This window comes from Prenolepis imparis, unplaced genomic scaffold (genome assembly GCF_030444845.1).
Source record: "Prenolepis imparis isolate NDT839.2.m4 unplaced genomic scaffold, iyPreImpa1.0 SCAF_5, whole genome shotgun sequence".
NCBI lineage: Eukaryota > Metazoa > Arthropoda > Insecta > Hymenoptera > Formicidae > Prenolepis > Prenolepis imparis.
In genome coordinates, this window is record NW_028141163.1 from 7,642,563 (window position 1) to 7,656,393 (window position 13,831).

The window sequence follows — 13,831 nt, forward strand, 5'->3', positions numbered from 1 at the left end:
TTTTTCTTTTGTGTTTTGTTCAAGATTAAAATACAATTTAATTTTTTCCACTTATATGTGCGTTTATTGTTTAAGTCACACAAACTCCTATTTCATACTATAGTATAAAATTTAACGTCGTAGAGAAAAATAATATTAATAAAAAATTTGAAGTCTTCTATTTCTCTACAAAATTTGTCGATCTAATTTTTTAATATCCTGTATATGTAAATATTTTTAAAAAACTATTTTTATTTATAAAAAAATTATTGTAAAAATACCTATTTTCCATTTCCTATTTTAAATGGATGTCTAAAAAGCATTTTACATTTTGCATTTTCAAACGGAAAGCTTCTAATTATTTTGCATTTTTTATCAAATGAATTTGGGCTCCATTTTACACATCTCTGTATAACATATATATGTGGGGGAAGGAAGTGTATGTGTGATTAATATCTATAATAAATACAAAAATAATAAAAGAAAATTTATATTAATATTAATTTATATTAATTTATATTAATTTATATTATATTAAATTTATACGATAATTAAAATTAAACATGATTAAAGATTTTAAAAGAATTAAAAAATTTCTTTACAATTCATACTTTATCCATAGCAAATCCACCCATTAAGTAGGCGTTTCAGATAATCGACGCGAAACTGATCGATCACGACACACATCACGCGAAAAGACCCGCATGATGACAGAACAAACAACCTGCATACGTGATTTCATTCTTGAGGCTGAAACGGGCCATTGCAGGTGGGCGAATATAACCGATTAGATCCGAAATCGAGCATACAGTGGTGTTCATTTGCCATGGCGGAACGACAAGCGGGAGAGACATGCAGGTAAGCAAAGGGGATGCGTACCGGCAAGTTTAGAAGAAAGAGCGCGGCGGCATAGTTCAAAGCAATGGTGACATGTGACCAGCATTGTGAGAACCAGAGCCTCTCTATGCCATGTGGTTATACGCTTTTCTATTGCGATGAACCCGAGCTTGCTTTGACGGCTCGCCGACACGGTCGACCCTCCCCGTTTCGGAACTACCCTGAAAACTACCGACTCGGTCCCTCGTGGCGTAAGCATAAATAATACATTATATTTTAAAAAAATTGTCGCATAATCGATACGTATTGCACATATATAAGGCGCTTATATTCGCGGAGATTCGCCGATCTTTTTAATTAATTTTTCCTTAATTATTGCGAAGATCGCAAAATGGACTTTCGTACTCGGTTTAATTCGTTTTATCTATACACGAGCGGTGCTGTGATTATTACCGGACAATCTGTATATATGTGGAATATTAAATTATACAAGTATTTTGAATTTATAGAGCGAAAAGTCGACGAAATATCTAACATCACTATTTTCTCGCTTTCTCCTCTCTTTCGTTTCAATCTCTCTTTCCTTATATTTTCTACTTTCCTGCTAAAGTTTATGATTTTCCAAATCAATGCTCAAATTATTGTCATATCAAGGCTGTTTATAGATTTACAATCAGCTTATTGTTAGTTAATCGACCGTTGTCTGTAATGATTACGATATAATTTACCACGCCAATACGCAAGCTTTCGCATTATTCATATGAAAGCATACATATCCTTTACCGTATATGATTGCGCGCACGCGCCTCAATTGAGCTTCCTAGTTTATACTATGTTTACGTATACTTGATCAATTATTAATGAAAATACATTATACACACTGAATGTTTTATGCAGTAATGTATATCGAATACTCGCATACAGATTTAAAAATAAGACTTCAGTGTAATAGTAGAGATGTTAAATCATCCGTTTGAATTACTAAGTTAAAGTTAAAAATGCGAAACATAAAAGAAAATAAAAACAAAAAATCGTGGAAAAAGATCGATATGCGCGAGAGAAATTATCCGAGAGAACAAAGAGGCATTGTGCGTTCAGAGAGCATGGCTGATTTGTATCAAGTTGAAGATGTTTAGTTGTATAATAGTTAGGGCAGAGAGATAGGAAACACAAGAGTCTGACAGTTGTAGAGTATATATAGAGATCGTATCGATTCAAAGTTTACTGCAGAAAGTTGCGAACTCTGCTGTTTGTGGTTTCCAATCAACGAGAAAGCATTGATTGCGATGCAGAGAAATTTTGTTTTGAGAATTTTTGCTAATTTTATTTCAATATTTTCTCATCTTTTTTAATGATTCGCAAATATCTCAAATTACACAGCCATATTGGAAAAAGAGGGCTTCGATATAGATGGTGTGTTTTGTTTGAAATATTTAAAAGTAAAACCATTTAAAATAAGTATTATCAACGGAAGAATGATTATAGTAAGTAGAATTTTTGTTCTTTCTACTTGTTCGTAAGTAAAACATGGGATGGAGCATGTTATTAATAATTATGCCATTTTTGTTGCTGATGTTCATTCTATCGAATGTCGAATTAATAAACCGCCACAAATTAATTACAGCCATATTGTAATGCAGACCGATATCGCTCGATAATTTATTCATACAGAGGGAGAGTAATATTCGGTCGGCTGTACTAATTATATTACTCTGCGTTAATCCGCGGGATTAGAATTAATTAATCGAACTTATTGCGTAAAGTTTCCACGCGGACTCAGGTGTGCCATTGAACTGCATATTTTGATTATCTTCGGTTGCGGTATAATGCCGGGATTGGGGCGCGGGTCAAACGGGAAATACCGTTGTTGAGTTTGATTGCATCGTATTGTACTACGACGTTGATTACATCAGGTCCCGCGCCACGGCTTCGCATCCTTCGAATCCTTCGCACGAACGTCGGTTACTCATGTGGTATTCCACGCCTCTTTATGGAAGGCAGTGAGATTAAACGCTCACGAAAAGCGAATAGCGCGTTTTTTCAAGCTGCTAAAATTCCACAACAATTCAACAAACTTTCATCCATATAGAATTCCTCTATCGAAATTGAGAAAGTTTAAAGAAATTTTAGAAATTCTTTTTTTTAATTTAGATTTATACGCGAAAAAAATTATATTAAAATATTATTAGTTAACTTTTGAAGTTTAATATGCATATATTCGTTGTTCTGTCAAAAATGTTTTTGATGAAAGAGGTTCTTGAATTCGTATGTGAAAACTATTTCTCGTGATTTTTTCTGTAGCTGTAAATTCAAAAAGCTAAAAGCTTTATACAATACATGTTATACATCTATCTATCTATGCATATTAAGAACCAGCTGTGAGCATTCTATTTATATATTTTTCTAAATTCTATAAATTATTACATTAAATCTATCCCGATCAAATTAAGTATCTGAACATCATATGAATGGATATAAACATATCTGACATATGAATATTTTTTCAATATTATTATATTGAATGAATATGTGTACGAAAAAAATTAAATAAAATTCTTTACATGCTTTTGGATTTTTTAATTGTCATGTTGGAGAGAATTGCCATCTTAAATTTGATAATTAGCATTTTTAAATCCATAGTAAAATCTACCTTAAAAATATCCTGAGAATCATTTTTATGCAAATTGAATAATTTTTCGGATTTTTCTATTATATTGAAGCTCATAACTATTTGGATTCATAGTGGCAGAAAAAAATCACGAGGAGTAATTTTCACATACAACGAATTCAAAAATCCCCTTTTATCAAAAACATTTTTGGCGCAAATAATACATATTTTCCTAACACTCAAGAGGTAAATAATTCTATCAACGAACGGATTGTTATGAGCGCCGGCCGACAGAAAGCGGACGTAATTTTGCTTCCTCCAAATCCTTGACATTAATTTCGACGAACCGCGTGCCATTCCATATTTGCATATGAGGATGATTGTCGGGAAGGGCGTGTGTATGCACACTCGCGCAATAACTTCTAGCCATCAGCGAGCATTACATTAATTTATCGGGTGCTTGTACCGCGGCGATTTTGCCCCAAGAAACGATGCGGCGTGGCGTCGGCGTCGGCCGTCGTAATAACAATAAAGTAGAGGCTTATGGGCCCCATGGACGGACTCGTTTTCGCGAAAAGGCACCGAAAAGGCATTATCGATATTTATTTGGCACACGGACGCACACGTACAACCGTCCTCCCGCCTCCTCCCTCTCTCCCATAATATTCAGAACGATTGCCAGGGTTCGGACCGATGTTCGACTGCGCATCCGACGAAATTTCTGTACATATATGCGCGCGCAAATCATAGAATAATAATTAAAGGCGCGTCGGCGCTGGTGGTCGCACTTTAATATCACTTTTTTCCTCTCGTTTCGATATGTTGTCTCGTTTCATCTCGTGTATGTACGCGCGCGTGCAAACAGCGTATCGATGGCTGGTTCGATGGGCCGCAGCCCCTATTGAAAGTTATTTTCTTGCGATCGTATATAAAATCGAAAAACTCGTTTAATGACGACTGATGCATGTAGCGCAATTGTAACAGACCGGAAAATTTCACTCAGCAAGATTTGCAACTCGGCAACAACAACGAGGAATATATTGCGAAATTTGCGGACTATCACCACCGGGATGGTTGTTTTCTTTCGACATTTTTAATTGATGCACAGCAAACACCAGAGAGCTATTTATTTCGCAAATTTATTTACGCCTTTTTTTTTGTTCTATGAACGTGACAGATAAAAACAGCTGTTTCTATCAATCTATCTCTTTCTCTGATAATCGCTATAATTTGTGTCAATAATTTCGAATATGCTAACGAGTAAATTAAGAACTTTTTTGCGAAATATAATATTTCTTATTAAAAAGGAATATTTCTAATTTTCTAATATCGAAATATTTGTAATATTTCCATTATGTGATAATATTGTGTACGACAAATTAATATCCTGAACTAATAAAGGTATATCCTGGGTATGTAAATAATTATATTGCTAACGTTTCGGCAATACTGCATCAAGCAGAACGAAAATCATTAATCCATTATGATAAATGATTTACACATTCAGTCAATAAAACATTCAGTACTGAAATTATGCGATCATGTAAACGCAATTGCAATAAATAGAATACAATTATTATAGAAATAAACTATATTATTACATAAAATTTGCTATCGTTAATAGTTCCTTTTATCATAAATTACGTAAACATTGATTAATATTGATAAAATTTATATTATTTAAAACATATTTATATATTATTTAAAATTAATATTATTTAAAACATGTTACTATTTCAATATTTTCAATATATTATATACACACCCATTATACCGCTATAGAAATGTTATAAAATAAATTTCTCACTCACCGACACGTGCAATAGCGGAGTTGTAGTACACAGCACATTGATCTGAAAACAAAATATTCAAATTATGTATATGTGTGTGTCGAATATCTCATAAACGATGCAGTTTAGCAAAAATGTTTTTGCATACCTCATAATTGCCCCGTTGTCGCCCGATGCCTCCCCGGGCCTCCTCCTCCTCTCTTGGTCCTTCGTAGCACTTATGACACTCGCGAAAACACGAATAATTACGATTGTCCGAGACTTTACGCGGCAGACCCGACACGCGAAACTTTACACGGCACTCCCGACCCGCAACACTTTACACGGCACTCCCGACATACGACGCGTGAAGCGCACTGTGTATCGCGATGCTACCTGTAACAAATAAAATACATACATATATTAGAATAATCTTATTATTTCGCATTATAACATACACAATATAAATATAAATATGTAAGCTAGAATATTTAATTAGCAAATTTTCATTTTATTAATACTTTTTGACAGAAATCAGCTGATTAAAACGTTAAATTGCTAATTAATTTTTAAAATAATATGTTATAAAAATTAAAATAATAATATGTTTTAAATAAAATATGTTATAATACTTTAAACTCGATTAATATTTTTGACAGTTATCAGCTGATTCCTGTCAAAAAATATTAATCGAAAATAAGGTATTATAACATATTTTATTTACAACCTATTACTATTTTAATTTTTTACTATATTTTATTATTTTAAAATTTAATTAGCAAATTAACGCTTTAATCAGCTGATTTCTGTGAAAAAATATTAATCGAATTTAAACAAACTTTATTATTATTTTTTTTTAATATCATTAGATATCTAATAAAAGAATTTTAACATAAAATCGAAGAATGACGCGTGCTTGTATTGTTCTAGGCTGATAAATTTTGTATTGTGGAAAAAATATGTCGACGAGAAATTTGAAAAAAATAAAGTACATTTGTAATTACAGTCATTTGAAAGAATACAGAGAACTTTTTTTATGTTTATTTTATATGTATATATTTCATATTTATATATTTCACATAAAGAGTCTCATAAATATCTATTATACTACCTGCAGAGGTAGTATCACTTGCAGTTGTCTACAGCTTTTTACAACGCTATTAGTTCTGGTAAATGAAATCTTTTTCAACGAAAGATAATGCAAAAACATGACATTTACAGCTTTTTTATATCAAACCCTTTAAACATTTTTCTCTTTATTTCTAGAAAATAAAATAGACAGTCATGATATATCATGATAAGCTATAATGAATGATCCTATCTTTACCTCGAATCAAGAAATTCAAAGATAATCTGGGGATAAGTATCTCGAGACCTCGTTAACGACTTATGTATTTTTCACGTAGGGCAGGGGTCATCGATTCAGCTTCCCATGGTAATTTCGCGAATGGACCATTTTTCGATGGTTCTCCCGATTCAGAGTTGAAGTTATAGGTCAGCTCTGCGGCGGCGGACATACGGCGGCAAGATGAAAGCTACTTCGATGTTTACATAATAGTAGTCCATCGTAATTCTTCCCCCTTTCTCGCCCCATCCCTTATCGTTTCTTTGATATTCTCACTCTCCGGCCGTCTCCTTTTACATTCTTGTCGCCATTCTCTCTCTTTTTCTCTTTCTTTCTCTCTCTACTTTTCTTCTCTTTAGTCAACCGTTTCGATCTCTCGTGTGGTTTTAATTATATATTAACTTACTATTACTATATATACTAATTAATACTATTTTCTTATGATTTGAAGATGCTTGCATAAATGAGGTACTATACTATATTATATTACTATAATTCTTAATATGTATATTCTGAGTCTATCAATTTCCATGTTTCAACCAAGCGATTTTTTCTTAAAAAAGTGAGGGTCATTTTTTAACCTTTCATGAACGCAGTAGCGTAGTTTATTGAACCGTCGATAAATTTTACGAAACGTTATCATAAATAGTCATTTATGTCTAAGAACAACTCAAGTGTAATAATAATTTCTCCGATCCAATAACTCGCTCACTTATCATGACGTATCGTCATCAACCAGCCATCATTATCTCATTCATTCACCGAGACTCATCCATTCGGCACTCTCGCACTATTTGATTTCCGCCCGATCGCCTTTATCCTCCGTCATTTTAATTTTCTTTTTTCGCTGAGATTCCTCCTCTTCATCGTCTCGCGATATCGCGTCTTTTCTCATCCCCTTTCTCACCCCCTCAGCCTCACCTTTTCCTGGCTCCCTGAAGCCGCATTTTTATTACTCTTCTCTTTCTGTTTCTTTGATTCCACATTTCTCTTATCGCCTCCCCCTTCTTCCCATCTCTCCCCATCGGCCCCGTTCTCTTCGTCCTTCCCGAGAGTTTCCGTTTCGTTGACCGCACTGCTTCTCTTCCACCCCACCCCCTTGGCATGCGCACGCATCACCGATTCAAGCGCGACATACGCATCCCCCCGTTCTCCACGAAGCTGCGTGGCCAACATCAAACGTGCCGACAGCCACGACGTACACCTGCCTCCGTCAGGCGTGCGAGTAAACGGCTCGTTCCTTCCTCCTCTTATCCTTTACGAGTATTCTCATTACCCCCACCGGCAGCCGGGTATCCTCTTTGGCAACGACGTGTCTCGGTAACTCATCACCCCGTACTCTATTTGTTCGTCCATGTATGCGCGAAATCGTCTTATTAATTTTATATTTTTAAAAAAATTAAACGCGCGCAGTTTTAACCATCGTATAAATGTCTTGAAAAAGTTTATTTCAATAAATGAGTCCTTTCAAAACTGAGAAACTAAAGGAATATTGCTTTAAGAAAAATATTAATGACACTGAATCTGAATCTTATCAAAAAATAATAGATATATAAAATATAGCCTTCAATATGTACATACATATACAATAAATATTTCAGCTACAATATGTTTCTGCAATAATAATAACTTTCAGCCACAATTGTATTAAATGTATCTAGATTTGTTAAGATTAAAATATAAGAAATTTTCTTCTTTGTTGATTCATATACATATAAATAGACTTTTTAATAATCTGCATAAATCTAGCAGATATTTACTGAAGATTTTCACAATAAATTCTAATATTATTTTGATGTCAAACAGTTTATATTATTCTTTTTCATATTTTGAGTATATGACGAGCAAAATGAACAAACAGTTATTATCCCAAATTTGTGCTTCGTTTATGTCATTTTCTCCAAATCCTTTATTCTATGTACAACCTCACATGCTGCATTTAATTTAATTAGCTAGAAATTTGCGGCACAATGGGAAGATACTTTAAACATTAAGAGCTTGTAATTGTGTTTTGTTACAGTCCTGCTGCCTGACTCTGCGGTGCAAAGCCACAATTGTCTTCACCGATGGACGAGGATAACAACAGTGAAAAGCCAATTTAGCTACATTTGTACACGTGTGCAGTGTCCAGTTTTGTATTCGTAACTATATTAATCAATTCAGTAGCCAAATACCACAAAAACTAGACATGTCAATTAAATAAACTTTTTAATTAAAAGAGACATATAAATTAATTGTAACGTAAAAAAATACCAGGCTCCACGAAACGTAAATTAAGCTAACGTAGAAAAATTTCGGAAACCACCTGCGATAATCGCGTAAACGTTATTGTGTTAATATCTGAGCTCTTACAAGCGATACTGACAGACACCGTTTACATTACAGGATTATAAAAGCGTTATTATCATCAATTTTCACTGCAATAACAGCCGCGCTCTAAGCGTGAAAATTAATGATAATCACGAGCGCTGTCGAGCCCCTTTATAAGAATATGTATGCTTGGCAGCACTTCAAGAAAATCCTCGGCGCGCTCTGAATTTTGCTCTCATAATTCTCTCCGATTTAGTCGAAGAGGATATCGCGAGGTCGCTATCACTTCTCCGCGATTGTGACGGTTCGGCCACGGTGTACCGGCGGCATCGCTGAAGCAACAAGGGGGCAGAACAAGAAAAAAGAGATAAACAAGAGGTAGGGCGCCAAGGAAGGGATGAAAGGAGCCGACTTCCCTCCGAGACATTCTCCTCCTATATTCCACGAGAGAACCTCCCCCCCTTTCTTCAACTACTATACACCTGGTCGCAACTCCCTCGTCATATATATATATATATATATATATATATATATATATATATATGTATATATATTTTTTCTGAGCCTGTTAGTATCAAAACTCTACGGGAATGATCGTATGACTGCGACTCGCCATTGCGCAGAATTAATTTATTGTATTATATTTTTGTTAGAATTATTTATTCGTTAATTGCTAAAAATATCAGAAAATATGCCGAGTTGTTATTGAAAATAATATAAATTAAAATTGAAAATGGAATAATATTATATACAATATGTATATGTATACAGAAATATACACAAGATTTACAAAAATATTTTGCACGAATTTTACCTTTATAATAAACCTTTATAATAATCTAATTCAAATAATTTCTATACATTATTAAATAGCACAATAGTATATAAATAGCATTTCTATCATTAATTATTATATAAAAAGTAGGGACATAAATAAAATAGACAAATGCTGAAGAGAAAAAAAAATTGTGAATAAAAATTTAGTAACTGAATTTATTTGCAATAAGAATTTATTTGAATATAATGAAAGAAAAAAAATTTATATGAATTTATTTGATCATTGATTGAAAGTACAATTGTAATACAAACATTTAACGTTGCATCTGGATTTTAATGACTCGACAAAACATGGCTCGACGACATATATTACTTTATTTCTGCACAATGTGATTTCATTGTTTAATTATGATCTCTTATAACTCGATTATAATACCAATGCTTGAACAGTGGCGCACCAACATCATAATTTGTTTTGTCTATTATCCTAGTAAAATGGATATTGTTCGTCGCGTAATTGCATCGCGTACGTCATTAACAGAAGAATAGGCCGTGATTATCGGTCTCTTGAAAAGCGTATCTGTGCACATGCGTACCGTATAATATATATTTAAACTATAATGTTTTTAATTTCCGCTTCATTATGTTATATCCATTAAATAGTCGGTTTTGTTATGGCATTTTTAATTTGGCAATTATCTATTGTAAGATACAATATATTTGTGTATACAATATATTTGTGTATACAATATATTTGTGTATACAAAATTAATTTCATTGAATTAAAGCATTAAATATATTTTAATATATATATTATAATATATATTAAATATATTTGAAGTTTTTTATTCAATAAAATTAATTTTGTGTATACATATATATCATATATACAATTTTAGCTTGTAATTCCATAATCAAGAAGATAACCACACTAAATATATAACTCTTGTCATTGAATCTGGACGAATTTGCCGTTTATGAATATAAAACAAGATCGTGAGTGGACGTTCATCGAGAACATCCTTGGCGCCTTTTGAGCATGAAGTCGGATCATTTCGACTCCGAATCGGTCTAAATTGGTATCGACCGGTTCGACGATGACTCACAAAAAGAGTCCCCGATGCCCGACTCTTGATCTTTTGCTTATCGTTAATTCGATACGGTAATATTACAACAACACGTTCTTCGCTAATAACATCATGTTGATCGCTTTGATCGCCGCCTTTCTAGATATCGTGTTTTACTCGATCTTCTCGACATTCAAAGATACGATGAGATCAAGGGAAGTAGAAACGCGCGCTCGATATTCGCACAGGATGTATAACGCGAAGTCTCTACGCAAATTTACTTATCGGCCATTACGCTCTCATATTCATTTATTTATTTATGCGCGGCTTGCGGTACGCAAATACGAACTGTCGTCGCCGGGTGTCGTGCCCGGGCGAAAGCCAAATTTGGGTAAAACTGAAATTCAGATTCGGTCAGTCGGGAGATACCATGTTAAGCCACGGTCGAAATTCCACTGAAATTCTAATGTAAGTAGGAAACAGTACGGCGCCAGATGCTGAAACGCAAAAGGCGGTGGAGAGGGAGGAGGAATCATTTGTTTAGCGCATTCAAGAGAATAGTGTTTTCGAAGTTTTACGAGAAACTCTCTACAAAATATTATAAACTTGAAAGAATATAAGAGCCAACAAAAAATAGAATAGTTAATCAATAATTTAAAATAAGTTTAAGTAACAGGCTCATATACTTCCAAAGAGTTATATAGAAGAACAAAATTTAATAATTCTGTGCTTGTACCTTATATATGCTATATTATAATAACAATTTCATTATAATGTCTGACTTGAAAAATCAATTAATGAAATTTTTAATATAAATGCTATATATGTATATACAGAGTGTCCCAGAATAATGGGGACTAAATTCGTGTGCAGATTCCTGGGATCATTTGGAGACGATTTTTCCTCAGCGAAAATGTCGAGGGAGGTCATTATTTTTTGCATGTTTCCAATTTTTGCCATCATGTATATTTGTAACTAAGCCTTAAATTAAAATTCTATTAAAGTAAACTCTACCTAAAATTAACTGAAGAATGTGAATTTATTATTAGTTTATTTCCACAAGGCTTAGTTTGTGAAAAACCCTTTATTTTCAATCGCTTATAACGCGAAAATTATTGGTGTCTCGACATTTTTGCTGAGGAAAAATCGTCTCCAAATGATCCCCAAAATCTGCACACGAATTTAGTCCCCATCATTCTGGGACACCCTGTATAAAATAAATAATAATTTTACTTTATCATTAATCTACAATATTTAATTTTTTATAGACATACTATTTTATTTTTCTATTATATTTCTGTTTTTAATTCTTTCTCTTTTATATTGCACTCCGGTTTATTTTTAGAAACCTTTTCATGTTATAAATTGTTGTTTTATGATGTCCATCTTTACTATTTATATATTGGTCCATTTACATTTTTAACATATCCAAATACACATTTTAAGAAATAATAAATTTTAACTCTATCTCCCTATTTGATCCTCTATCTCGGTTGGAATTCTGTCATATATCCTCTTTTATATTACACTCTCTGCTCTCCATTTTCAGAAAATTTTATTTTCGCAGAATATATATATAATCACAATTTTTCATGCTATAAATTGTCATTTCATATAGTGTCCATTTTTACTACTTATGCATTGGTTCATTATATTTTTATGCTGTCGCAAAGGTATTATTCAGAAATAAATAAATTTTTATTCTATTTTCTTTGTTGAACTCATGACCTCACGAAGGATCCGTGACTCGGCCGCAGTGTAAAGAGTAAGTACGACGAATATCAAAAGAGTATATCGTACAGCCTTCCCGCCGGCAGAGCAGGCGGTTTCTAGCTGCTAATGATCGCGGTGTACCGTAACGTGCTACACGATTCTGACGATAAACTACAACGCACCCGGCAGCACCCGCGGCACCGCAAACCCGTTTTTCGAGAGTGGACTTTTTCACGCTCCTCTACCTTCTTCTCTCCCTCACACACAACAACTGTCCGACTCTCCTCTTCTCTTCTTCTCCTTGCTCGCTCGTAAGTATCTAACAATGAATACGCGCGCTACTCGACGAACACCCCGTCGCGATAGACTACTGGCTTTCATAGCGGACATAGTTAGTACGCATATATACCTTATCTCGTTACATGTCATTAACGTGGTGGCAAGGTATACGAGCTCTTTTTGCGCGAACATTAACGACGTAGTGATAACAATAACAAGTTGAACAAGAACACCTCTCATAGTCACATACAGTATATTCCTATTAGTATTCGGTATTGTCACTAATTTATTCCCAATTTTGAATCATCGAGCGAAAAAGCGAAGAATGAACGAATAAGTCGCGAGTCTCGAAACTTAAACTTTTCCACTGAATGAACGCTTCTCTCTTTTGTCCCTGTTAATCCTATTCTAAAAAGCATCTTGTCGAAATAAGGACCGATTTAGTCAAAAACTTATTATGAGATTATTTTATATATATAAATATCGGATATATAATCAATTATATATTTATTTAGAGATTACAAAATTATTGCTTATTCAGATTTATAAGTTTGCTAAAATTAATTAAATTATTGCGCGTATGCTAACTTTCAATCTATTTGACAATGAATCAAAAATAACAAATAATTAAAACATAAATTCTGCAAAAAAAATAATGGATAAATTCAAATATTTATGATTAATTATATAATAAATATAATAATTTTTAAACTTTACTTCTCTCTTAATATCCTAGAGATTTCCAACAAAATAATAATAAAAAATAAATATATATTCTTTATACATTCTTTAATCAAAATATATTTCCTAATTATTATATATTAAAGATTAAATATTTCTTACACAAAAAATATAATCAGATATTTATACCACTAGATACATAACTATATACTACTAAAGGATTTAAAGAAATTTAAAGAAATTGATCATTTAAAAATAATTTATCAATTGTTTACAAGAGAAAAGTAACAGACGGAAATGGATCTTGCACCTTTAAGTGCAAATCCGCAATAGAATGCTCTTAAAGGTCAACTATTGCTAGCCATATGATCCCGCGACTGCAAAGAGGAGAGATATCCCTTTTGCATGAGTCTACCGCTTTCTAATAACGCGGCTTGTAAATTGCCCCATCGCTAAATAACCGACG

General features: G+C 33.2%; 2 protein-coding genes across 5 annotated transcripts in view; one reads left to right on the plus strand and one right to left on the minus strand.

Annotated features, from left to right (window-relative positions):
• Nucleotides 1–13,831, minus strand: part of Kair1d (Kainate-type ionotropic glutamate receptor subunit 1D) — a 384,639-nt gene that overhangs the window by 322,795 nt on the left and 48,013 nt on the right. The window contains exons 5-6 of one of the 2 annotated variants that reach the window (XM_083038994.1): nucleotides 5,363–5,589; nucleotides 5,236–5,277 (exon numbers count right to left, since the gene is read on the minus strand). The gene's annotated coding sequence lies outside the window, so the exon portion shown is untranslated. Of the gene's footprint in view, nucleotides 1–5,235; nucleotides 5,278–5,362; nucleotides 5,591–13,831 lie in introns of those variants that run through there. The other variant, XM_083038995.1, reaches the window with a different exon arrangement.
• The window catches only part of Notum (palmitoleoyl-protein carboxylesterase notum), a 209,316-nt gene that overhangs the window by 163,006 nt on the left and 32,479 nt on the right, over nucleotides 1–13,831 (plus strand). The window contains exon 1 of one of the 3 annotated variants that reach the window (XM_083039012.1): nucleotides 829–837. The exons of 1 other annotated variant lie outside the window; for it this stretch is intronic. In XM_083039012.1, the coding sequence (XP_082895138.1) occupies nucleotides 832–837 (6 nt within the window). In that variant the 5' untranslated portion in view covers nucleotides 829–831. Of the gene's footprint in view, nucleotides 1–828; nucleotides 838–12,427; nucleotides 12,458–13,831 lie in introns of those variants that run through there. One more of the 3 variants, XM_083039014.1, reaches the window with a different exon arrangement.